Here is a 25,285-nt window from a genome sequence, read left to right as displayed (position 1 = left end):
TTGTTCATTTGCTGATTCATTTATATGCTTTCATGTTGCTCCAAGTAATTCCCAACATGTATCTCTCCATTACTCACTGAGCAGCTATCAGGTTTTTAATCTTTTTGCATTAAAAGTCTGTGTCTCACTGGAATAAGTTAAAAACAGTATTACAAACTGACTAAAAGCTTTTCTTTACAGACATATCAGTAGTTTTGTTTTGAAAAGCATCTTAATTTGCTCAATGGACTTCTGACCACATTTTAATCTTCTGTTTTCTCTTTTTCTAACCACCCAGTTATTACCTTTAACTGACCAATTAGTTCCATAACTTTGTAATTAGTTTTTACTACTTTTGTGTGTTCATATGTACATTTTTTTAGTTAAATTGTATTTCAGAAATACTTTCAAACTTGCTCTGTGAAGTTCTCCCATATGTTTCTGACATTTATGTGGGGCAGATACAAATAGTACATTGTTATCAACAAAATGATGGTGGTTTGTATATGTTCCTTCAATGTTATTCCTTTTTTTATTTTTCCACACTCTCAACGATCTGAAGACTTACTTTAAGCATGTTGAGAATGGTTTTAGTGATATCATATCTCCTTGCCCAATTCCTCCATCAGGAATAATTTTCAGTAGTAGTTCCACGTAGTTCCACATATAGACATAAAAGTATTCATCACACAGAACCATGCTATAAGGATAATATTAAGCTTATTCATGCAAAACAGTTAGCCTGTGAAAGGTTATAGAAACTGCTTCAAATAAGTGCAAAGTGGCTTGGGAAATTATTGCACAAGAACACTCTCCTACCCACACAAGAAGTGTCACCTGAACCAGATCAATTGAATGAGTTTTTTTGTGTCTTCAGTGAAAGAAACTGGAAACAGCATCATCTCATTTGACACATCTGAAGGTGATCTACTTGGCAAGTAGCTGCCAGTGCAACAGTCTTTTAAGTGGAAAATTATCACATCCACTGATGTCATAATAGGCTTAAAAAATTCTCCAACTCTAAAACTATGGATAATTACTGGCTATGCAACTACATCATAGAGGAAGCTATTCATTTGCTTTGTGTACCTTCTGCATACATTTTTTAACAGCAGTCTTCAGTTTGGAATTTTCCCTCCATCATTAAAAATTTCGAAAGTTATACCACAATTTAAAAAAGGAGACAACTGTAATTTCCAAAATATTGGTAACACTAATAGAAAACAAATTCTCAATGAGAAAATTGTTGAGACAGTGATACCACAGTGATCAGTATTACTACAAATGTCACACTGGAATCACTAGATGCTGCAGTGAATTGGGTCTTCTCTTACAAACTCTGTGTAATCCTGGCAAGACCTGTCATTTTCTGTTAGCACTGTCTAATAATGTAGAAAATGGTACCAGAGAAGGAAAGTTGCTACTCACTGTATAGCGGAGATGCTGAGTTGCGATAGGCACAATAAAAAGATTCACACAGTCATAGCTTTTGGCCACTAAGGCCTTTGTCAACAGTAGACACACATACACACACACTCATGCAAACACAACTAGTACACACATCTGCAGTCTCAGAGAGCTGGTAGTTTCAGCTCTCTGAGACTGCAGATGTGTGTGCAAGTTGTGTTTGCATGAGTATGTGTGTGCATGTGTTTAGGTGCGTCTGCTGCTGACAAAGGCCTTAATGGCTGAAAGTTATGATTGTGTGAAGCTTAAAAGTATTTGACAACTTACCATCCTCAGCATCTTTCATGTCTTGTAAATTATTTTTAAAAAAGCTGTACAACTAGTTGGCTGAAAGTCCATTTTATAATGCAAAAGAATTTTTTTATTTATGGAGTGTGAACATATGTTAAAAATAAAGCCTATTGCATTGTATCTATGGTCAATGATGAATAAAAGTGAGTATCTAGTGTCCATCTTAGGATATCATGTAGGCAAATATTTAAACAAATATGCATTCTAATTACATCTTTTCAGTATATTTACTCTTTTGTAAATTTTGTTGTGAAGAATAAGGCACAATTGAAAAATAATAGCAGCATTCATAAAAATAACACTAGAAAGAAAAATAGTCCACTAGTTAACACAGAAAGGAGGAATATATGCACACATAAAAATGCGGTTATTACACAGAGACATCCCTTCCAACATTTTAAAGCAAGGTGACCTTCTACTAAAAACACACTGTAGAGGTTGCATCGCTAGTTATAAAATAATGGAATGGCTGGAACCAAAGTGACCATGTTATCTCAGATCCAATCACCCGAAAATGTGGAAGCTGTGAGAGTGGCAATTGCTACACAACCCTGTAAGTCAACAAAGAAGAACTGCATATCCTGTCAATCTATTCAACACAGTCTCAAATTATACCTTAAATTATTCCTGTTCAAAATGACTGAGCTCCAAACTCTTCTCAGTCAACAGAAAGAAGACAGATGTAAGTTTACTGCTTTGGTAATGCAGAGGGAAGGGGAAGGATTCAACATCTGGTTCTCTGATGAGGCATATGCCAATGTCAATGGTGTGGTTCATAAACAAAATGTGAGGTTTTGGGCTACTGAATGTCCAGTGTCGTCTAATGAAAGGGACAATTATACTCAAAAAGTATCTGTTGTGCTGCCACGTCAAATGACAGGTTAAATAGATCTTCCTTTTTCTATGAAATGGTCATTTCTGAATGGTACGTGGGCTTGTCGTGAAATCTGTTTCTTCCTCCATTTAATGCCTCTCTACAGCCAATGCACATGCAGTGGTTTATGCAGGATGGAGCCTGACCACTCGCAACCAATGTTGTTCTTGACCTTTTGCAAGAATCATTTGGTGAAACATTGCTGTCTTACTGCTTCCTTTGATGTCTTCAGTGTGGTCAAATTTGTCCATCTCACAGCCCCAACATCAAACTGTAAAATTATTTTCTGTGGTGATAATTGGAAGAAGTAGTCTTCTGTGTGAATCCTTGAGATCTGGCAGAACTCAGTGCCCATGTTGTTGAAGTGTGCAACTTAAACAATGAAGGTCTGTGCTGGCAGATAGTCAGAATATAAATGTTTTTCTTGAACAGCTACAGTGGCAAAATTGTGGCTGCATTGAACATGTTTTCCATTGACATCAATTCTCCATTAGTTTACACTTCTATGTTTATGTAGTTTGTACTGTTGTGTTTCATAGTATTCAAATAAATATAAGTACAAACAGTTCAACATCCCCCATGCAACCATGTATTTGTAAATCTCCTGGCATATTTCATGTTGTAGAGAGTTGTTGCAAGTATGGTCCATGGAACATGCAAAAAATTAAACTAAACACCTCATTCAATTCTAAATTTACTGTTGAAGCTAATGGAAGCTGTGCCACTGACACATATTGTTTAGTCCAATGACATGTGTTGACTCAGTACCTGATTTCTTGAGGAATGTTGGTGTAGATTTGGTTTTTAACTGAGTCAAAAACTTTGTGATTAAAATAAAGCTTAGAATGCTTGTACAATTTGATCAGTGTTGTTAGTTACTGTTCCACCAGCCATCTTAATTGATGAAATATGCTGTCTTATGCAACATAAATCTCTGTTTTGCTCCGTCAATAACTTTGTTGTCTTCATTTATTTCACGTACTAAGTTTTCGGAATTATTCTTGCATCCTCTTGAATATGTATCTACATCTACATATGCACTGTGTACTTAGCATGATATCACATTAGGATTTATTTCTGTTCCAGTTGCATAAGGAGTGTGAGAAGAATCTCCATTTGGAACATATTCTTTATTCTTCGATAAATTGTAGTCCAGTCAGTTTTTAATTTCATGTGATGTATTGACTTGAATGCTTTCCATTTAATATCTTTCATTTATTCTTAAATTAAGTGTCACTATTCTGTCTGAGATTTCTTCAGTATCTGACTATAATGCTGTCATTGATTTTCATTTTTACAATATAGCCTGCTCTGAAATTTCCTCCCTGAACTGTTCCTCTGTTGTGAAACACACAGCTAATTTCAATTGAATTTGATCTCCATTTTATACCACATTTCTTATAATACTACCTTATCCCATTGTATGCTATTTAATTCTTCTTCCATCTCCACCAAACTATGTATGGGTATTAAAGTTCTTCAATTTATTTTCTCCAAATGAAAAGTGATAGAAGCAGTTGGTTTTCTAAGATCCATGTTATTGCCCACTTAACCAAACTTTGTGTAGCAAGATGCAAGCACAGAAGTAGATGGACATGGCCCATTATATAAAATAATTGTCTAATTTCATGTTAGTTGTTGTAGTGGTCCCTTATTGTTAGAGGGCCCACAGAACTGACACACAAGATGGGTTGCTAACCCCCTTTCAGCAACACGGAGAGAAACATCGCCAGTGGACAGAAACAGTAACAGACTTTCCAAATAAACATGGAACAACTTCGCCAGACAGCAACTGACAGTATTCCACCAATCAGAACTCATGTTACTGATATAGCACTCTGCTGACCTGGCTTTATAAGCACACCTAGACTGTCAGACCTGCAGTGTTTACCAACTGCTAGAAACAGCTCCGGCCGGTACTTATGCTGGCCCTAGCCTTGTATTCACTTGCCATAGTCTAGTAGTGGCACGTTGTATTTTGTAGAGTAGTTTTGGTCAGTATTTTCTTCCATTGTCTTGTCCCCTTTCTGTGTTTAGTGTATGCCAAGAAGGTGTTTTTTCATTAATTATAATAAATCTTGTTGAAATTGACTATTAGTTCTTTCCTGCCAACTGCAGGACATTACACTAGTCTTTTTCACCTGGTCCAGATTAATGTCATCCCAGAAACTTGAATTTGTTGTTGTGGATGCCTGTAATCTTGCCCATATTACACTTGCCTGCAGTGCCTTAAGTGTTTTGTGAGGCATGTGAATAGTGTGAAATCTTGGTGGACATATGCTCACTGCAGTTACAGTCTAGACCTAAGTGTTTCTAAATCTCAGACTGTGGGACCAGAAAAACAGAACTGTTAGCATGGACATGTATTCTATCAATCACATTGAGAAACCTGCAGCATTTACATTACTTATTGTTTTCTGATAGCTCTCAAAACCATTATTTTGATTGTGCAATAGTAGTTATTCATTGTCAATAGTAAGTTTCATTCACAGCTAACCACTGTTATAATCATAAATCTCTTTCTAAGATAATGTAAATAAAACAGAAAGAAACTTCCACATGGGAAAATATATTAAAAACAAAGATTCCAAGACTTACCAAGCGGGAAAGCGCCGGCAGACAGGCACATGAACAAAACACACAAACACACACACAGAATTACGAGCTTTCGCAACTGGCAGTTGCTTCGTCAGGAAAGAGGGAAGGAGAGGGAAAAATGAAAGGATGTGGGTTTTAAGGGAGAGGGTAAGGAGTCATTCCAATCCCGGGAGCGGAAATACTTCCCTTAGGGGAAAAAAAGGACAGGTGTACACTCGCACACACACACACATATCCATCCGCACATACACAGACACAAGCAGACATATTTAAAGGCAAAGAGTTAAGGGCAGAGATGTCAGTCGAGGCGGAAGTACAGAGGCAAAGAAGTTGTTGAAAGACAGGTGAGGTATGAGCGGCGGCAACTTGAAATTAGCGGAGGTTGAGGCCTGGCGGATATCGAGAAGAGAGGATATACTGAAGGGCGAGTTCCCATCTCCGGAGTTCGGATAGGTTGGTGTTGGTGGGAAGTATCCAGATAACTCGGACGGTGTAACACTGTGCCAAGATGTGCTGGCCATGCATCAAGGCATGTTTAGCCACAGGGTGATCCTCATTACCAACAAACACTGTCTGCCTGTGTCCATTCATGCGAATGGACAGTTTGTTGCTGGTCATTCCCACATAGAAAGCATCACAGTGCAGGCAGGTCAGTTGGTAAATCACGTGGGTGCTTTCACATGTGGCTCTCCCTTTGATCGTGTACACCTTCCCGGTTACAGGACTGGAGTAGGTGGTGGTGGGAGGGTGCATAGGACAGGTTTTACACCGGGGGCGGTTGCAAGGGTAGGAGCCAGAGGGTAGGGGAGGTGGTTTGGGGATTTCATAGGGATGAACCAAGAGGTTACGAAGGTTAGGTGGACGGCGGAAAGACACTCTTGGTGGAGTGGGGAGGATTTCATGAAGGATGGATCTCATTTCGGGGCAGGATTTTAGGAAGTCGTATCCCTGCTGGAGAGCCACATTCAAGGTCTGATCCAGTCCCGGGAAGTATTCTGTTACAAGTGGGGCACTTTTGGGGTTCTTCTGTGAGAGGTTCTGGGTTTGAGGGGATGAGGAAGTGGCTCTGGTTATCTGCTTCTGTACCAGGTTGGGAGGGTAGTTGCGGGATGCGAAAGCTGTTTTCAGGTTGTTGGTGTAATGGTCGAGGGATTCAGGACTGGAGCAGATTCGTTTGCCACGAAGGCCTAGGCTGTAGGGAAGGGACCGTTTGATATGGAATGGGTGGCAGCTGTCATAATGGAGGTACTGTTGCTTGTTGGTGGGTTTGATGTGGACGGATGTGTGCAGCTGGCCATTGGACAGATGGAGGTCAACATCTAGGAAAGTGGCATGGGATTTGGAGTAGGACCAGGTGAATCTGATGGAACCAAAGGAGTTGAGGTTGGAGAGGAAATTCTGGAGTTGTTCTTCACTGTGAGTCCAGATCATGAAGATGTCATCAATAAATCTGTACCAAACTTTGGGTTGGCAGGCTTGGGTAACCAAAAAGGCTTCCTCTAAGCGACCCATAAATAGGTTGGCATACGAGGGGGCCATCCTGGTACCCATGGCTGTTCCCTTTAATTGTTGGTATGTCTGGCCTTCAAAAGTGAAGAAGTTGTGGGTCAGGATGAAGCTGGCTAAGGTGACGAGGAAAGAGGTTTTAGGTAGGGTGGCAGGTGATCGGCGTGAAAGGAAGTGCTCCATTGCAGCGAGGCCCTGGACGTGCGGGATATTTGTGTATAGGGAAGTGGCATCAATGGTTACCAGGATGGTTTCTGGGGGTAACAGATTGGGTACGGATTCCAGGCGTTCGAGAAAGTGGTTGGTGTCTTTGATGAAGGATGGGAGACTGCATGTAATGGGTTGAAGGTGTTGATCTACGTAGGCAGAGATACGTTCTGTGGGGGCTTGGTAACCAGCTACAATGGGGCGGCCAGGATGTTTGGGTTTGTGAATTTTAGGAAGTAGGTAGAAGGTAGGAGTGCGAGGTGACGGTGGGGTGAGGAGTTTGATGGAGTCAGGTGAAAGGTTTTGTAGGGGGCCTAAGGTTCTGAGGATTCCTTGAAGCTCCGCCTGGACATCAGGAATGGGATTACTTCGGCAAACTTTGTATGTAGAGTTGTCTGAAAGCTGACGCAGTCCCTCAGCCACATACTCCCGACGATCAAGTACCACAGTCGTGGAACCCTTGTCAGCCGGAAGAATGATGATGGATCGGTCAGCTTTCAGATCACGGATAGCCTGGGATTCGGCTGTGGTGATGTTGGGAGTAGGATATGTGTGTGTGTGTGTGCGAGTGTACACCTGTCCTTTTTTTCCCCTAAGGGAAGTCTTTCCGCTCCCGGGATTGGAATGACTCCTTACCCTCTCCCTTAAAACCCACATCCTTTCATTTTTCCCTCTCCTTCCCTCTTTCCTGACGAAGCAACTGCCAGTTGCGAAAGCTCGTAATTCTGTGTGTGTGTTTGTGTGTTTTGTTCATGTGCCTGTCTGCCGGCGCTTTCCCGCTTGGTAAGTCTTGGAATCTTTGTTTTTAATATCTTTCTAAGATAATGTATTTGTACACTAAAAGCAGTGTACACTGATACTGTCTTTCAACTACAATAGTTTTGAGAGTTTGTATCATATAGAACAATCTTAGCAGCATGTGATAATGATGTGAGGAAAACATTCCTTCATTTCCCTTGAAGTGTAATAGTTTACTGTTAATGGAGTTACATTTGATCTACTGAAGATATTGTCCCCTTGTACTTATTTTTGTGTGCAAGTACTAATCAAATGTTGTTTGTATTACAGCTACTGGCAGTCCAACAAAGGCATCAAAGAAAAAACAGAACCCAACTCATCAAACACCAACAGATGCTTTTATATCACCAGTAAGTATAAATATTATGAAATGAGCACTTAACCATCAGATGTCCTCAAATCCTCAAATAGTAATTTTTTGTCAGTTTTATTGTTGCTATCGCTGTCCTCATCATTGTTGTTGGTATTTTATTCTGACAGAAATCTTTATACAAGTTATTGGTGTATTTTTACTGTTTAGTCCTATACAGATTGGAGCCTACTGCACAAGTATTAAGGTCAACTGTCTCTTACAGTTGCCATCCGAAAGAAACATTATACTTCCTGGTTCTGTATGTTTGTAGTGACATTCTTTGGGATAATGCTGGGTAATGTGCACAATGTTGTTTCTACATGACCTTTGTTCCATCTGTTGTCTCTTTGACAACTCCCTCAATTCAAAATATTGTATTCAGAATGTGCATTTAGTGTTAATTATGATAAAGGAGATGTAGTTTACTTGTTGAATCAGGCTTATTACATAACATTATTTTGCCTGTTATAATTTTGTGCCACATTAAAAAAACTAAGTTTAAAATTTTCTACTACTATGGGAGAACTGAATTACCATCATTATCAGAACTGAAGGCAACACCTTCCGATGTGGCCATCTTTTGGCCCTTGCCATCTGTACCATTTGGCTGCAGTACATTCCATTTATAACACTTCATAATATTGATGCCATGGAAGTGCTTCTTGATCTTTTTCCCAGGATTTTTCTGTCCAAGATGTTTTTGGTGTGTATGGGTCATCTAGGTAGAACAGCTCGCACACATCATATTGGGTTTAGGTTTACCGAGGTGGATAGAGGAACTGTGGCAGTGCAAACAAATTAGTGCCACACAAATATACACTTTACTGCACTGCGATACTTAACTAAAATTGTGCAGCAGCTTGTTGGATGTGCTTGTGGACAGATACATCTAAGCAGTGGCCTGTCAAGGCATGCATTATTGAATACAGTGTCAACAAGACTATGTCTGTCATGGACACCTCACTATCAATCACTGTAGTAAACACTTGTTCCTATGTGAAGGAACTCCATACTAGAAATGTCATACGCCGACACTGAACAAGACCTGTCTGTTGCTGCCTGTGGCCACTGCTTATCACAACATGGAAAGCCATCTCATTGGTAGCATCGTAGAGGTTGCTGATTGGCCTGCACTTGTGGTTGATGGTAAACTCCTCAAAGTGCACCAGTTGGAAACTGTCTCAGCACACCAACTCCGCCCTCCCACAAACTCCTCACCCTTCCCGTGTAGTGTTGGTTGCTGCTATGATGGTGGGAGGGAGGTGTGGATGCAGCAAGCGATGAGAGAATGGGAGCCATGTGGTAGATGTTGATGAGCCTCTGCTCACGCCCCAGCATTCACCTTGCGACTGCCCTGGAACACCAGCCAAAAAACAAAGCATAAGGCATACTTCTGCCTCTGACAGTGGACTGCAATCTTCATGGTGCTGACCTACAATGGCGCCGTGATGCAGGATGTCGGTCCTTTGGTAGGCCATGCCATGGAGTGGACTGTCTCTGGAAGATTTCTGTTGTCCACTAGGTGCTGGCTGAGGAATGGTGGTGGCGATGCAGAACCCTGGGCCACTGGATGGAGTGCAGGCTGCATCATCCGGGCAGGCAACGAGTCTGTAAACAAAGACTCAGTAGCAGGATCAAGCAAATTACAAGAGCAAAGTTGGTTCCGGTGCCAATGCTGCAAATCTTCTGGACCCTGTTCAAGAAACATGGATCTATCAAATGACTTTACAATACTGCTGTGGCCCAGGTCTTCTGTCTGCTGTACAATCTGAAAAAAATTGTTGATTAGCTTTATACATTGCCTGGGTAGGCAGAGTAGGTTATGTCCCCCGTGGTAGGTGCAGCAGCTGAAGTAGTGTCTGGTGGTACCATCATGGAACAACTCTGCTGGTGAAGGACCATTGTGGGGCTGTAAGGGTTAAGACAAGAGTAAGAGCAGCAAAGCTTGTTACCACGTGTGATGAGTGTGTAGCTTGTCCACCTGCTGTTTGAAAGTGCATGCAAAGTGCTCCGCTTCTCCATTTGATTGATGATGAAAGGGCTCACTGGTGATGTGACAGATGCTGTTGGTTGCACAAATTGAGGTCCATTGTTAGTCACTAGCAGCTGTGGAAGACCTTCAATGCAAAATATGGACTGTAAAGACTGGAGTGTGCAATGTGTCAGTGTTGAATTCGTGGGTATGACAAGAGGAAATTTGCAGTATGTGTCAATGACAACCAACCAAAGAAAGTTCCATTAGCATCTAGCAAAGACCAAATGAACATCCTGCCAATGCACCTCTGGTTTTGGCCAATCAAAGAAACGTTGAGGAGGGCTTGCCTGGCATTCCGCACAAGCATGGCACTACACCATCATCTGTTCCATTCGAGCATCCATGCAGAACCAAGGGCAGTGTCTGTGAGCTAATTGTTTCATGTGGACTATGCCTCAGGGGAATTGGTCCAAAGCATCTAACTCCTGGGTGTTGATGTGACTATGTGATGCTTCCAATGTGTCAAAGTCTGCATCTGGTCCGACAGGAAGACACAAGAGCATGTCTGCATTGGCATGCTTGGATGTGGGCCTGTAAATTATCTTGTACTGATAATGTGAGAGAATAAGAGCCCATCATTGCAATTTTTGTTCAGTTCAGTTTGGGATAAGCTAGGCTGGGTTGAGAAGTGACTGCAGCGTTTTGTGGTCAGTGACTAAGCAGAATTTCTTTCAATACAGGTGTTGGTGAAATTTAGTTGCTCCATAAATAATTGCAAGAGCCTCTTTTTTGATATTCATATAATTGGTTTGAGCCTTGTTAAGAAATTTGAGGCAAAAGCTATTACTCTGTCTGCAGAACCAATTCTGTGTGAAAGTACTGCACCAGTGCAATATGAGGGTGCATCCCTGACCAAGACAGCTGGTTTGCCAGGATCGAAATGGACCAGGCAATGATCACTGAGTAAAGCATCTCTCAGTTTCTGAAATGCAGTGTCACATTCGTGGGACCATGCAGAAGGTACATTCTTACATTCTTGTGTCAAAGACAATGTAAGGGCACTGCGATTTGAGATACATTAAGACTGAAGTGGATGTTGTAGGTCAGCTCTCCTAGTAATGATTGCAGTTAGTAGAGATCTCTTGGAGGTTTCAGGTCACGAATAGCTTGCAAGTGTGACTGCATTGGTTGGGCACCTTGGGAATTGATCACATTACCTAAGTATTCAATTTCCATCTGGAAGAACACACGCTTCTTTGTACATCTGATGCCTGCCTCTGACAATGTTCTGAACAGGGTACACAAATTACTGAGGTGCACTTTTGTCATGTGGTCTGATACCACAATGTTGTCCAAATAATTTGTACATGAAGGCACAGATGCTGTTAATTGTTCCAGATAGTGTTGAAAGATTGCTAGTGCAGACACACTTCTGAAAGGCAAGTGAAGAAATTTGTAGAGTCCCATATGTGTGTTGATCACATACACTTCCTCTGATTGTCCATATAATGGAATCTGTCAGTGGGCATCAAACAAATTGATCTTGGAGAAGCAGTGACTCACCCCAAAAGTGGTCCATAAGCTCATCAGGTTGTGGCATTGGGAATGCATCAACCACTGTCTGAGGATTCACTGTCGCCTTAAAGTCTGGCAGATTCTAAATTTCCCTGAAGGGTTCTTCATGAAAACTAATGGGGATGCAAACTGGCTGTGATGAGTGCAGTGACACCTTTTTCCTGCCACTGTCTAGTTCCTTTGCAACATGTTCAGGAGTGAGTATGGTACTGTGTAAGCTCTGCAAAAACAGAGCTGTGTGCTGTCTTTCATTGTCACATGAGCAACAAATTTGGCAGCTTTACGTAAGCCCTCAGCAAACAAATTTTTAAAGTCACCAAACAACTGAGCAACATTGCAGCTAAAATCAAACAAAGTAACAGCTAGCATACTGTCTATAATATGCATTCCAAACAAGACAAGCAAATCAAGGCCAAAAATATTAACACTCTCCCATGAATGTAAAATGTCTTTTGTAAATTTTGATAGATGGCAGGAATGGCTACAAGATCCTAATACATATCTTCTCCTTTATACGCTGTCAGTATAGTTGTGGACTTCTATAAATTGTGGTTGCCAAGCAGATCATAAGTATTGCTATTTAGCAATGACACTGAAGAACTCATGTCTAATTGAAACTGAACACTTTGTCTAGCAATAACAAGATCCACTAAAAGTTTGTTGGAGTAATGTTGCACTGAAGAAACTACTGATTATTTGTACTGCACAGTTTCACTGTTATGTTCTACTCTAGCATCACAGATTGACTCAGAATGAACAACATGACTTGAAAGTTCAAGCTATGTGGGTGTTTGTTCTGAGTAGAGGTCTTTGTGATCTGCAGACAAACAGCTTGAATTTGCCCATTCTTACCACATGCAAAACAAGTCATGCAATGTGAAGGGCTGCTAGTGGCTGTGCAGTGGGTCATAGAATCTGATTCTGTATTCTTTAGCTGCCATCTGCATTTGGATGAACCCCTTCATCAGTTCTGTAAGCTGGTTCATTGACTTCATCTGCAACTGAAGGACCTAATTTAGTTTGAGTGGCCATGCTACAGGTGTTTACATTTATGGTGCCAGCAACTGTGAGGCAAGCAAATAAGGGGTTTGGAATGGCGGGGTCGACATGGTAGACAAATGCTAATACAAACATGCAAGAAATCCTAGAGCTAAATTCTGAACTATGGTAGCACAGCAATTAAATAGAAAAAATGGAGAGCACCAGTCTGTAACAGAAAAGCACAAAAAGTTAACAAAACAAGCAAGCAAGGAATAGCAAAGTGACACAGTAAATGATGCAGCACAGTGAGTTCCGAATTCTAATCGCAGATGATGTGTATAGGTTGTCTGGGTAGAATGGCTCGTATGTACTGTATTTGGTTTAGGTGCTCCAAGATGAAGAGAGGGACTGTGACATTTCAAACAAATTAGTGACACACAAATATACACTTTATTATGCAGTGATGCTTAACTAAGGATGTACAGCAACTTGTTGGATGTGCTTATAAACAGGTACAACCACACAGTGGCCTGTCAAAGTGTGCATGACTAAATAAAATGTCAACAAGACTTTGTCTGTCCTGGGCATCACACAGTCAATCATTGTAGTAAACACCCTTCCCTATGTGAAGGCTATAGGCAACTCCACTTGTAGGCTAAGTCTCACTGTCTGATATTCACTATGAACTATTGTGTGAACTGCAACCCTGAAACTCCGTACTAAAACTGTCATACATCAATGCCAAGCACGACATGTCCGTTGGTGCCTGTAGCCACCACTTATCGCAGTGTGGAAGTCCATCTTGGTGGCAGTGCAGATGTTGCTGATTGGGCTGTGCTCGTGGCTGGCGGTGAACTTCAAAGCACCACTTGTGGTGCCGGTTCGAAACTGTCTCAGTGCACTATCTCTGTTGCGTCCATTGATGAGGACATAGTAGTTTTTTATGAAGTTGTTATGTGGAATTAGGTGTCCAATTAATTTGGTTTTTGTTATGTGTCATGTCTTTTTAATTGCCATTAGTAATTGTTCACTAGATTTTCATTCATTCCAGACTGTTTTTGTGGCTCTTCTCTATACCCACATATCTGTTTCTTCTAATTTTTTGTGTTGTTGTTTCAGAAACTTCACAACTGTAGCTTAAAATGTTCCAAATACATTGTTAATGAATTTCTTTGTCATTTGTCAAAAAATGTACTTTCCAAGTGGCCAAATTCATTTACTTGCATTAGTGTTTTATTTCTTATCTTAATTTTTGCCCTACTTTGTCTGTTCAGTTTATCTATCATCATCATTTTAGTCCTGTTGGTGTTTATTTTCCGTTTTGTGCATATCCAGCTAATATGAAATGCAGCTCCATATTACAAACTAGTTAAATGAAATAGTAGAACTGAGGTTTGTGATATCACATTAGCCAACCTTGCTGCCTTTGAAAGTGCTGAATTACTTTGGTTTTTACTCTGTCATGCATTTTGAAAGATTCTGTGGAAAATAAAATTTTACTTCTAGATGTCCTCTTTGTTAGAGTGATAATTGATTCCTTGTATGTTTAGTATGTCCAGGGTGTCTAAAAAGGTCCTGAATAGCTTCATTGTAATATAGCATTGCACAAAATAAGGTGTGCAAACTGATTTTAACTTATTCGCAAACACAAAATGTTTTTTTAGTCTGTTTGAAATATGCTCTTCTGTAGCAATTGATATAATCTGCATTCCAGTTCCAAGCACACTCCACACAACATATCTGCATAATTTGTGGTGTTTATATCAATGATACAAATCTTCAAATCAATTATGTTGTTCACAGGCATTTTGGAAACTTTGTTTGAGGAATTTCCATAGGAAGAATTCCAAGAATACAGTGTTGGTTGATGTAGGAGGTCAGGGAATTAAGTCACTTTTCCCACCCCAACATTCTTGAACTCCTAATCTAAAACATCTCACATTCTCTTGGCCCTGTGTGGTGGTGCACCATCTTGTTGGAAAATAGCTTGTGGTTGATGATCAACAAACTGGTCAAGCATACAGCTATAGAATGGAAAAATAGAATTAAGTTTTTTCTGAGAAAAATAAGAATGTGATAAAACACACTTTAGGGTTTTCACACACCACTTCCTTTACAATATGTAAATGTTGTGCTGCTGATACCAGGTTTATTTTTGTTTAGTGTACCACACATAGAAAAGGAGATATGTGAGAAAATACCACATTCTTCAGAAAATGCCATTATTGTTTAAACACTCAAGAATATCCACAGCAAATGACACTCATTGTGACTCATCATTAGGTTTCAACACCTGAAAAAGTTGCAGATTGTATGGATATAGGATTCGATGCATCATTGCTCTAGAAATCTGGAAGTCCTCCAAGTTCTGTGTGAAGACTGGGGAACTGCACACATCCATTCCATTTCAGTTTAATTTCTTCTTGGTCATCCAGAATAATGCTTCATATCCACACTTTCTGTGTGCCTGAACTACTGTACTTCTGGTGTACAAATGGCTGTTAGCGAGTTTTCTGTATCTGATTGCCAAATTTCATCTGAATTGAACATTCAACATGCTCTTCCTTTTCTAGAACTACTTAGGCAGAAACAATTTGCATATGGTTCCTGATCAGATGCTGTAATGTTTTGAATCGTAAAGTATCTTCTGAAATGCTGTGTACTTCTTGTTGTTCTGATCTTCTGGACCTGGCAGGTTAGTATACTACAATATTTGTAAAATTATGTGAGACCCTAGTGGCAGCTTGGACATCAGTGTTTGGTGAAACAACACTAGGAACAGTGGACTGAAAGAATACTGGCATATATAGTGGCTTTAGGAGATTGGAAATATCCATCTATGTAATTTTTCATTAAATAAACAAAATGGTAGACCTTGTAAACCAACTGCTGCCACTACTATTTTTTATTTACTAATAATAAATGTCAGAGCATTATGAGCCAAAGAAGAGTTAGTAGTAGCAAAAACATAAGGGATAAATATAGTTAAAATCACAACATATGTTTGATTCTGGAGGAAAAGAGCAAGGAGAAAATCAAGATTTATGCTTTTTTTTGCAAACAAGATAATGGAAAACAGTATTAGCAGTATGGAATAAATCTCAGACAGAATAGTAAGACTTATTCTAAAAATAAATAAAAGATATTCCATGCAACAATATAAGAGAAGGAAAGTTGCTACTCACCATATAGAGGAGATGCTGAGTGGCCATAGGCACAACAAAAAGATTCACACATTATAGCTTTTGGCCATTAAGGCCTTTGTCAACAATAGACACACGCACACACACGCTCACGCAAATGCAACTCACACACACGTCTGTAGTCAGAAGCAACTGAAACCTCAGTTGCCCACAACTGCAGACGTGTGTGCAAGTTGTGTGTGTGTGTGTGTGTGTGTGTATGTGTGTCTATTGTTGACAAAGGCCTTAATGGCCAAAAGCTATAACTGTGTGAATCTTTTTGTTGTGCCTATTGCGACTCAGCATCTCCGCTATATCGTGAGTAACAACTTTCCTTCTCTAATATTGTTACATTCTGTCCTGGATTTTCCATTGTTAGGTATTCCATGTAAATAATTCAAGACTATGTGCCATGGTACTTATGTATTGATGAATAAGTAGGAATTTTGGTATGGTAACAAAAACTTGCCAAGAACAGCATGTTTATCCTTGACATATTCTGAACAATAGAAAATGGACATGGCAAGTACCAAATGCAACTAAAGGTGAAATTGACTGTATTTTACCAAACAATAAAGAAATTGTACAGTATCTAATGATTCTAAGTTATGTTTGAATTTTAAAGAGATCGTGGGTAGTTTGATGCAGAGTAAAAGTAGATACAAAACTAAAAAGAAACAAATTCATTAGATTGGAAAGAAATGTGTCAGAATATTTATAGAAAAGAAAAAATTGTTGTAATATTTTGCAAATATTATTTATTTGGTCACAGATTGGCTTTTGGCTTTTTAGGCCATTGTCAGTTCACCAGAAGCTGAAGCTAGTTGGTGATCAAATAAATGATATTTGGAGAATGGCAGGAAAGTGTTTCCTTTTTAACACAATTTCCATCTTCTGTCAAGTACCAACACTGAATTCATTTAATGTTAATAATTTTTTTAAGACTAGTGTTATAGTCATGAGTGACATAGCAGAGAACAGAGACGCGAATCCACCAGGCGGGGGAGCCACTGGAGGTAACAACGAACAGACAGGACAGACAAACAAATAGGGGATGACAGGCACTATGACTGACTAGGACACAACATGAGCCAAGCAAGCAAGAACTGAGGCGATAAACAAGGTGAGACAACAATGATGCAGGAACACTCCAAACAACGACAGTATGTAACTCAAAACACAAAACTGGACGCAGTATAGCCGAGACTGCTGGGGTAGTGCTGCAAAGCTGCCTAATTACATGTCGATGGGAAACACGATTGGCCACAGACTTGATGTGGTACAGAGAGTGGCAAAGTTGCACAGCGAGGCTTGCACTGAATGCGTGTGCCGGAGCACAGAGACCTCTAGTGGGTTTGCCTGTCCATACCCTGTGGTGCACATTCAACTACCATGCCTTCCAACATCAGATCCTCCTCCCTCTTCCCCCCTCCCCACCCCCCACTCCCCCACCCCAAAATCTGTGTGTAGGGGCTGAAACGTATCGGATAGTGGGCAGAAGGAGAGAACAGAGAGAGACCCCTTGTTGATGACTGCCAGTGTGGAATCCATCAAAATGTCACTGGATGGCAGGGCATCGCGAGGCACATCCGATCCTTGTGGATGCAGGAAGGTGAGGAAGGTGTGCAGGCATGCCTGTGTGGTGCCGGTGGCTGTTGGCAGTGGGGTCGAATCAAGGGAATGGTGGACGTGAGGTTCCACGTAGGCGTATGAGGCTGGAGTTAGTTATGGTGGCAGTGCTCAAGCCCCTTCTGTGTCTGTACCAACATCACATGACCCATAGGTCACGACTACTGTGGTGGGGGTCCAAGCAGTCTTGCCCCCACATGAGCAGGCTCCCACAGCCGTGCCAGGGTTGTAGCACTGAGAGGGAAGGAAGTGGGGCTCAGAAGGTGGCAATGTCAAAATATGGGACAAGGTTCGTGGTTACCACCCATGGAGGAGTTTGGCTGGACTATGACCATCAAATGATGTTGTGCGAGAAGTGCTCAGGAATAAAGTGAGGGCCGATGTGGTGGCAGAGGATTCTACCACTTTTGTCAGTTGTTGTTTAAATGTCCTGACCAGTCATTCTGCTGTGCCATTGGAGGATGGATAGAATGGAGGGGTGCAGATGTGTTTGATACTGTTGGCCTCACAGAATGCATGGAAGGAGGCTGCCATGAATTGGGGGCCATTATTGGAGACCAAGGTACAAGGCAGGGCTCTGATGGTGAGAACCTGAGCCAAGGCCGGTGAGTGTGGCATCAGTCATGGTGGATGCCATGCACACCACATATGAGTATTTGGAGTATGCATACACAAGAGTAACCACGTTTATCCCAAGAACGGGCCCACAAAATTGAGGTGGATGCAGTCCCAGGGCCAGCAAGGCTTGGGTTGGGGTGCAAATGATTGCGAAGGGCTGGCCTGGTCATGCACACGCACCATGCACCCACGGACCAAGTGTTTGATGTTGCCATTGATGCTGGGCCAATACACATGTTGGCAAGCCAGAGCCTCATACAGGACACCCCTAGTGTCTGTGGTGTAGCAAACATAGGATACAGTGGTGCAAATTGTGTGGAACAATCTCCTGGTGGATGGCCAACAGGACACCTGCCACAATTGAGAGCCTGTGTGAGAGCTGCCACCAGCAGCTGAATTCACTTTACAACCACTGAGTCAGATAGGTGGGCCAACCATGGGTCATGTAGCAGAGAACCTACTGCAGAAGGTGTTTAGCAGAGGTGGCCTGTGCAGCTGTGATGGGAAATCCATCCATCGTATCTTGGTGGGCCATATCAGTGTAAGCAGAGGACTTCCTGCTGGTTGAGCTTGGTATCAGTGAGGAGAGTGAACATCGTCCCAAAAAGGTAGATGTGAAACTTTTGAACAGCAAACACAATCTCCACAGCCTGTTTCTCAATCTGCGAATAGTCCTCCGTGCTAGGGATAGGAGTCTTGCACACATATGCAATGGGCTGTCCTGGGCCATCCTCATTCCTGTGAGCCAGCACTGCCCCTTAAGCATTGGCCGTGGCAACCATGGGGCAGTCTGGGGAGAAGGGTGTCTGGCAAGAGGTGAACTTGAGCATAGTTTTCAAGTGGAGAAAGGCTTTATCACAGGCAGGAGTCCAGTTGAAAGGCACACCTTTGCGACACATGTGATTGAGGGGCTGTGCAATGTCAGCAGCCTGGGGTAAAAACATTAAGTCGTAGTTAACCTTGCCCAAAAAAACCTGGTCAAATGAATCCTTGGGGCGGGGAAGGGAGTTGGAGTTGATGGCCATGATGTAGCAATCCGATGGGCAAATGCTATCTTTACTGAGCCAGTGCCACAGGTATTCAACTTCCAGTTGAAAGAAACTACACCTTTCCAGCTGACAGCATAAGCCTGCAGCCTGCAGGCATGAAATAAGGTACTGAGGTGTTGCAAATGCTCATGGTGTGTACAGCCAGAGACCAAGGTGTCATCAAGATAATTGACACAAGCCAGGATGGACTGTGTCAGCTGCTCCAGGTACCTCTGGAAAATGGCTAACACTGAGGAAATACCAAATGGAAGGGGCTTGTATTAATATAATCTGAAAGGTTTGTTGATGACACAAGGTTATGGGATTCCTCATCTAAGGGTAATTGTTGGTAACCCTCTGCCAGGTCGATCTTAGAGAAGTATTCATCACATGCAAGTTTGGTGAGGTCTTCCTGCCAGGGAATGGGATAAGTTTCAACCAGGGTCTGTGCACTGATCATAACTCTGAAATCCCCTCATAGGCAAAGGGAGCCATTTGGTTTACTGATCACCACTAAGGGGGCCACCCACAGTCTTGCAGTCGACTGCTGGACATAAGGTCATCGGAATGGGTCAAGTCCAGAAGAACTGGAGAGTGTAGCGGGACTTTGAATTTCGCCACGCTACACTCGTTCCCTCAGATAAAAATTATACCGTCACAGCGGTATGAGTGCTCGACAGCAGAGAAAATACTAAAATTATAACTCTTTTTTGTTTTTCTATCCGTTTCTTTATTGTCTCTCGAGAGCCGAAGCTTAATGCAGACGTGATCTGATTAAGACGAAAAAACTTATTAATGTGTAGTCATTGTGGAAGTTGTTATGAAATTTGGAGGATGGAGAGAAGCAACTAAAATGAATTGCATTTAATATCAAGATGGTTTTGGATACATTAGAAATTCCTGGACAATGAAACTTATTGCAAGATTTTGGAGCAGATTTTTCATGCAGAAATGGAGGAGATTTTTGAAGACCTGGACGCCGCACGAAAGAGGACATGCTAACCTGGTAAAGGATGAACTCTTATATACGCCATTTCCCCCTGTCAGTTACATTTTGTTATTCTCTGTACTTTTTCAATAATTTTTGTAGTGGAAATTGATTTAACTTTTGCTCAAAAACGCCACAAGGACCACCCCAACAATAGCTTTTCCGAATCACAAAGTCCGATAGCTTTTCTGTAATACGAAGTCCGATTTGCTTTTCATTCTTTCCCTTTTTCACAGTCATTTATGATTTTAAGACTCCCTTTTTATTCACCATTTCTTCCCACATTTTCATCCTTTTCTGTTCTCTTCTTTTTTTTTCTTTTTTATTAACCACTACAAGAGCAATGTGCACCTGGAAGTCCAAAGCACACCTTAAGTCAGACTGAAACAGAGAGGCATAGGCCAAGCACAGATTGTCGAGCTCCTGGAAAGGGATGGCAGTGGAAATGACTGTAACTTCATAAGAAATCAAAAAGCCAAAACTGTTTGAAGCCGAGGGATGATCAATAACCAATAGGGTCAGGAGCCGGGGAATGTGTTTATAGGTGGCTGGGATTGAGAACTGCCCACAGAGAGTGATAGGACTGTCACCGTACGTAACCAATTGCCAAGAGGTGGGAGAGACCTCTGGGGGCCCCCATATCAACCTGGGAACAAACATCCACGTTAAAGATGCGGAGTATGAGGAACAACTTCTACATCAATGGGGTGTCCAGTGGGATGACTGATGTGCACGATATTCTGATGCTCTATGGGTGAGGGGCAGGAGTGGGTTGAGCAGCTGCAACAGACAGATCGGAGATGGCTGTCTTTCTGACAGAGTGTGCATGTCTTCCAGCAATCAAGACAGTCTGCATGCTACCATATGTCGCCTCGCCATAAGATGCTTCTTCGCTGCTTGTGCAATTTCAGAGGAGTAGGCTATGTGCAGGATATCTTCCAGCGAGGGATTATCAAGTTTTAGTGCAGCCATGTGGACCTCTGGATTGGGTGCCAGTTGAATGACAACATCATGAGTCAATGAGTCTGCGTACAATGCCTTGCAATGCTGATTGGTGCAAGTAAAGTCACATTTGTGGCTGAGACCCTGCAAGTCCATGACCCAAGAATGGTATGACTGACTGAGCTGTTTATGGTACTGGTGGAACTCAGGCTGAGATGCCATGACATGGTATCACTGGAGATAGTAGTTAGTCAGCAGCACACATATATCGTTAAAGGAGAGAGCTACAGTGTCGGACAACGGTGCCAACTTGCAGAGCAGAAAGAATGTGTCGTCTAATGATGCCCAGGACAAGAATAATGACCCCTGTAAGAAGTCATCTATGACCTGAAACGCTGTGAAATGTTGTTTCAGATGATGCAAGTACATTTCTCAGTCCTGCTTAGCATCATTAAAGGGCAGAAATGACAGAAGACATGGGGAAGCATCAGAAACCGGGACACATGGGAACTGGTGCAATAGGGCATCCCATGCTGTGACGTCGTCTGTCAGTAACTGCAAGGATTGCTGTAAGATGTGTAACTGGCACTGCAGCTGCTGCCTCAGCTGTTGCTGTTGCTCCAGGAGACAGACAAACTTAGCCTCCATGCTACCGAACCTCTTACCTCGCCGCAAGTAACTGGTGAGCAATGCACAGCAGAGAATGGAGACACAAAACTGTCAGGTGGGGGAGCTGCTGGAGGAGTAGCTAACAGACAGACAGGACAGATGAAAAAGTGAGGGATGACAGACAGTATGACTGACCAGGACACAACACAAGGTAAGGACGCAAGAACTGAGGGGATAAATACGGCGTGACAATAACAACACAGGAACACTCCAAACGACAACAGTATGTATCTCAGCACTTGGAACTGGAACACAGGACAGCCGAAATGCACACACAAACTACGGTGAGTACCAGACTGCCAGGTTAGTGCTGCACAACTGCCTAAATACATGACCGTGGGAAATGCAATTGGCCGCAGACTGGGAGTGGTGCACTTGTATGGCAAGGCTCATGGTGCAGACATGTGAGAGAGCACAGAGACCTCTAGTGGGTATCCAGGTCCATACCTCTGGTGTGCATTCAACTTCCACACCTTCTGACACCAGAACGAGGGAGGTATACCAGAATAAACTAATCAACAAGTTCATTATCCCATAATATGGAGATTGTATGGAAATATCTGAAAGTAACAAAGTTACTAAAGTAAACAGCAGAAGATGTTAGAGCTGTAAGAAAGCAAAATAAATGAAATGTCAACTGTAAAAAGATAATTATTAAAGAGAAGCTGACAGCTTGAAGCAAATGGTAAGAGAAACAAAATACAACATGCTGGATTAACCATAACTATGTGGAAATGTCTTTGAGAGGACATGAGAAGTTGCAATGAAAATTTTTAAATAAATGATTGGAAACAATAAGAATATAGACAGATTCCCCATGTTGCCATGTAGCATGGCAGATGTAACAGTGACTAACAATGGAGAGAAAGTTATATAGAAATAATTAAAGCTGCAGCAAAAGTAATACAAAAGGAACTTCCACCCTTATTTTTGGTATGTCTGCAGAGTAAGACAATTTTCCAAGGCTGAAACACTGCAGTAATTCATGGTGGTTTTAGATGTATGGATATCCTGTGCATGATGTTTCATCTCCTAATGCCAAAGATATCCTGAGAGGCTAATAAAGATTTGCCAGCTGCTTTTTGAAATCAAATTAGCTCAGCAATTGCTCCATTCTGCTCTGCTCTGGTGCAGCAACAGTGGTTCCATGTTCCAAATAAAAGGCAGTATCTGTTGCAATAAACATTGTACCAGAGAGTGTCTTTCATTTGGAATATGTTTATAAGTAATTGCGCGATAGTTGGGTAGTGACATCATCCAACTGCCACCACAGATCATGGAGTCTCATGGTTGTATGTTATGGAACTTGTATTGCAGAAGAGTTGGTGCTGCTTGCTTTGTTTAGGACTAAGGCCACAACTTGTGTAATATAATATCTTGATGGTGGGCAACCCACTCAGCATGTGTGTTTGTGTGTGTGTGTGTGTGTGTGTGTGTGTGTGTGTGTGTGTGTGTGTGAATCTGACAGGAGATGTGCTAGGGTAGTCCATGCAGTTGCAACGACTACTGTGTCCGGATAGCTCCGTGATGAGAGCGTCTACTTAGCAAACAGGAGACCTGGGTTCAAATCATGGTCCAGCACAAATTTTCAACTTTCCTCATTAATTTCCATCAATGCCTGCTCATAACCAATATCTGTAATTCCTTTGTGTCTCCACTCAGCACTGTTCATAACCATGATCTGTAATTCCTTTGTGTCTCCACTCAGCACAGTTGTAGTGATATTCTATATGAAAAAAATAAAAAAAAACAGCCCTTCAGAAGGCCAAGAAGACACCCACATGTTCGGTTCAGTATGCTGATGACACTTTCATCATATGGCATCACAGAAAAAGTAGACACTCAGAATTTCTGAATTTTCTGGATGATATTGATTGTAATATGAATTCTGCAATTGAAAAAGAGGAAGGAGACCAGATTTCAGTTTTGGATGTACAGGTACTTAGAGAAACTGATGAAACTGTAGGGTACAAACTCTACAGAAAGATCACTGATATGAACAGATCACCATTCCAAGCAGAAAAGAGGAGTAAGAAGTGAATCAGGCTTTTGAATTTGTGAACAACAGTTCTTGGAGAAAGAGCTCACTCATTTAAGTGTTGCTCTCAAAGAAAAACCTACTCTGAGAAAGAGATCAATAAGCACATACTTCTCCCTTCTCGAAAACAGTGACAAATTGCAACAGCAGAGTGCTAAGAAAGAAGACACAGTATTCTTATAGTGTTTAATTTGACAAGAGAGGTATAAGAATATTTAGACACTGCAAAAAAACTATTCCCATCATTTCCCACAGGAAGAGTACAAAAAATTCCTTGTACATAGGAGCTATTAAAAGATACATTAACACCCAGTGTGAAGAACACAAAAGTAACTATTGTGTGGACAACATGACTAAATCAGCAGTAGCAGATCATGCATTTGGATCCAGCGAACCACGAAATTTGATGCACTAATACCATGGCTTTATTGAGACCTAGTAATTATTATTTTAGGATGAACAGACAAGCCACAGAAATTTTAAAAAACCACAAAAACAACTTCAACAGAAAAAAAGGACTGATATCAGACAAGTTGTGGACCTTAGCCCTAAACAAAGCAAATATCACCAACTGTTCTGTAGTCAATGGTGGCTGCTGTGTAACAGCACATGAACACCCTAAGTTTCAACACCTTGTGTATTTATTTGTTATTTTTCTTTGAATATTGCTAAACATAACATAGATGCTGCAGTCTGAAAGATACAGAACGCAACAGGGTCAAGAGCACACCTTCAGTTGTGCACATTTTAAGGAGCTTTTGTGCTTGTGTGTCAGATAACTTATATATCTTATTATTCTTAAGGTTGTTATTGACAGTGGTTGTAGTTGTACCAATTTGTTGATAAGTATAACTGTTATACAGCAGGTGCTATTAGTTTCACACTCCCAAATGTATCTGAATATAAAAATTTATGAATGCCCATAAACTCACAAGCCACCACTGTCTGTAGTACAAGATCTGTAACACACAACAGCAAGGCTTCAAAAGCTATGGCAGTGGTTGGATGATACCACTACCCGACTGTTACAAGATTGTGCATAAACTATTTGGCTTGCTGAGCTTGCTTGATATTAAAAAGCAACTGAGAAAGCACTCATTGTCTCTGAGGATGTCTCCAGCATTGGAAGGTGAAATGATAGGCATAGAAAGAGGTATTAAACCATAACCTGACACTCATATAACTAAAATCATCAAGAATGATAATCACAGTCTTGCAAGTCTAACTGCTATCATGGCTCTCCACCACAAGAAAGGGGACAAGCAAAACTATTTTTAAAACATCAAGCTATGAACAAATAAACCTCTTTCCTGTATGTATAAGTTATCCGACACACATGCGCAAAAGCTCCTTAAAATGAGCGCAACTGAAGGTGTGCTCTTGACCCTGTTGCGTTCTGTATCTTTCAGAGTGCAGTATCTATGTTTGCTAATGACATAGGTAAAACATTGGACTTGAAACAGGCAGAGCAGGTTTCAAAAGATGATGTAATGCAACCGTTTTCAGGATGTAAATAAGATTTTAGAATGAGGGTAACAGTACTGAACATCTTCCAGAAGTCAAGGAGCATAGCATCAGTATGGACACT

The 25,285-nt window shown here is 41.4% G+C and overlaps 1 protein-coding gene across 7 annotated transcripts in view; it reads left to right on the top strand.

The window, feature by feature from the left end:
- Nucleotides 1–25,285, top strand: part of LOC126323281 (uncharacterized) — a 398,774-nt gene that overhangs the window by 358,263 nt on the left and 15,226 nt on the right. For all 7 annotated transcript variants that reach the window (XM_049994670.1, XM_049994668.1, XM_049994669.1 and 4 more), the window contains one exon: nt 7,991–8,070. In XM_049994670.1, the coding sequence (XP_049850627.1) occupies nt 7,991–8,070 (80 nt within the window). The remainder of the gene's footprint in view (nt 1–7,990; nt 8,071–25,285) is intronic.

The sequence above is a fragment of the Schistocerca gregaria genome, chromosome 2, assembly GCF_023897955.1.
Source record: "Schistocerca gregaria isolate iqSchGreg1 chromosome 2, iqSchGreg1.2, whole genome shotgun sequence".
NCBI classification, from domain to species: domain Eukaryota; kingdom Metazoa; phylum Arthropoda; class Insecta; order Orthoptera; family Acrididae; genus Schistocerca; species Schistocerca gregaria.
Note: the sequence above shows the minus strand (reverse complement) of the source record. Positions and strands in the feature narration are given on the sequence as shown.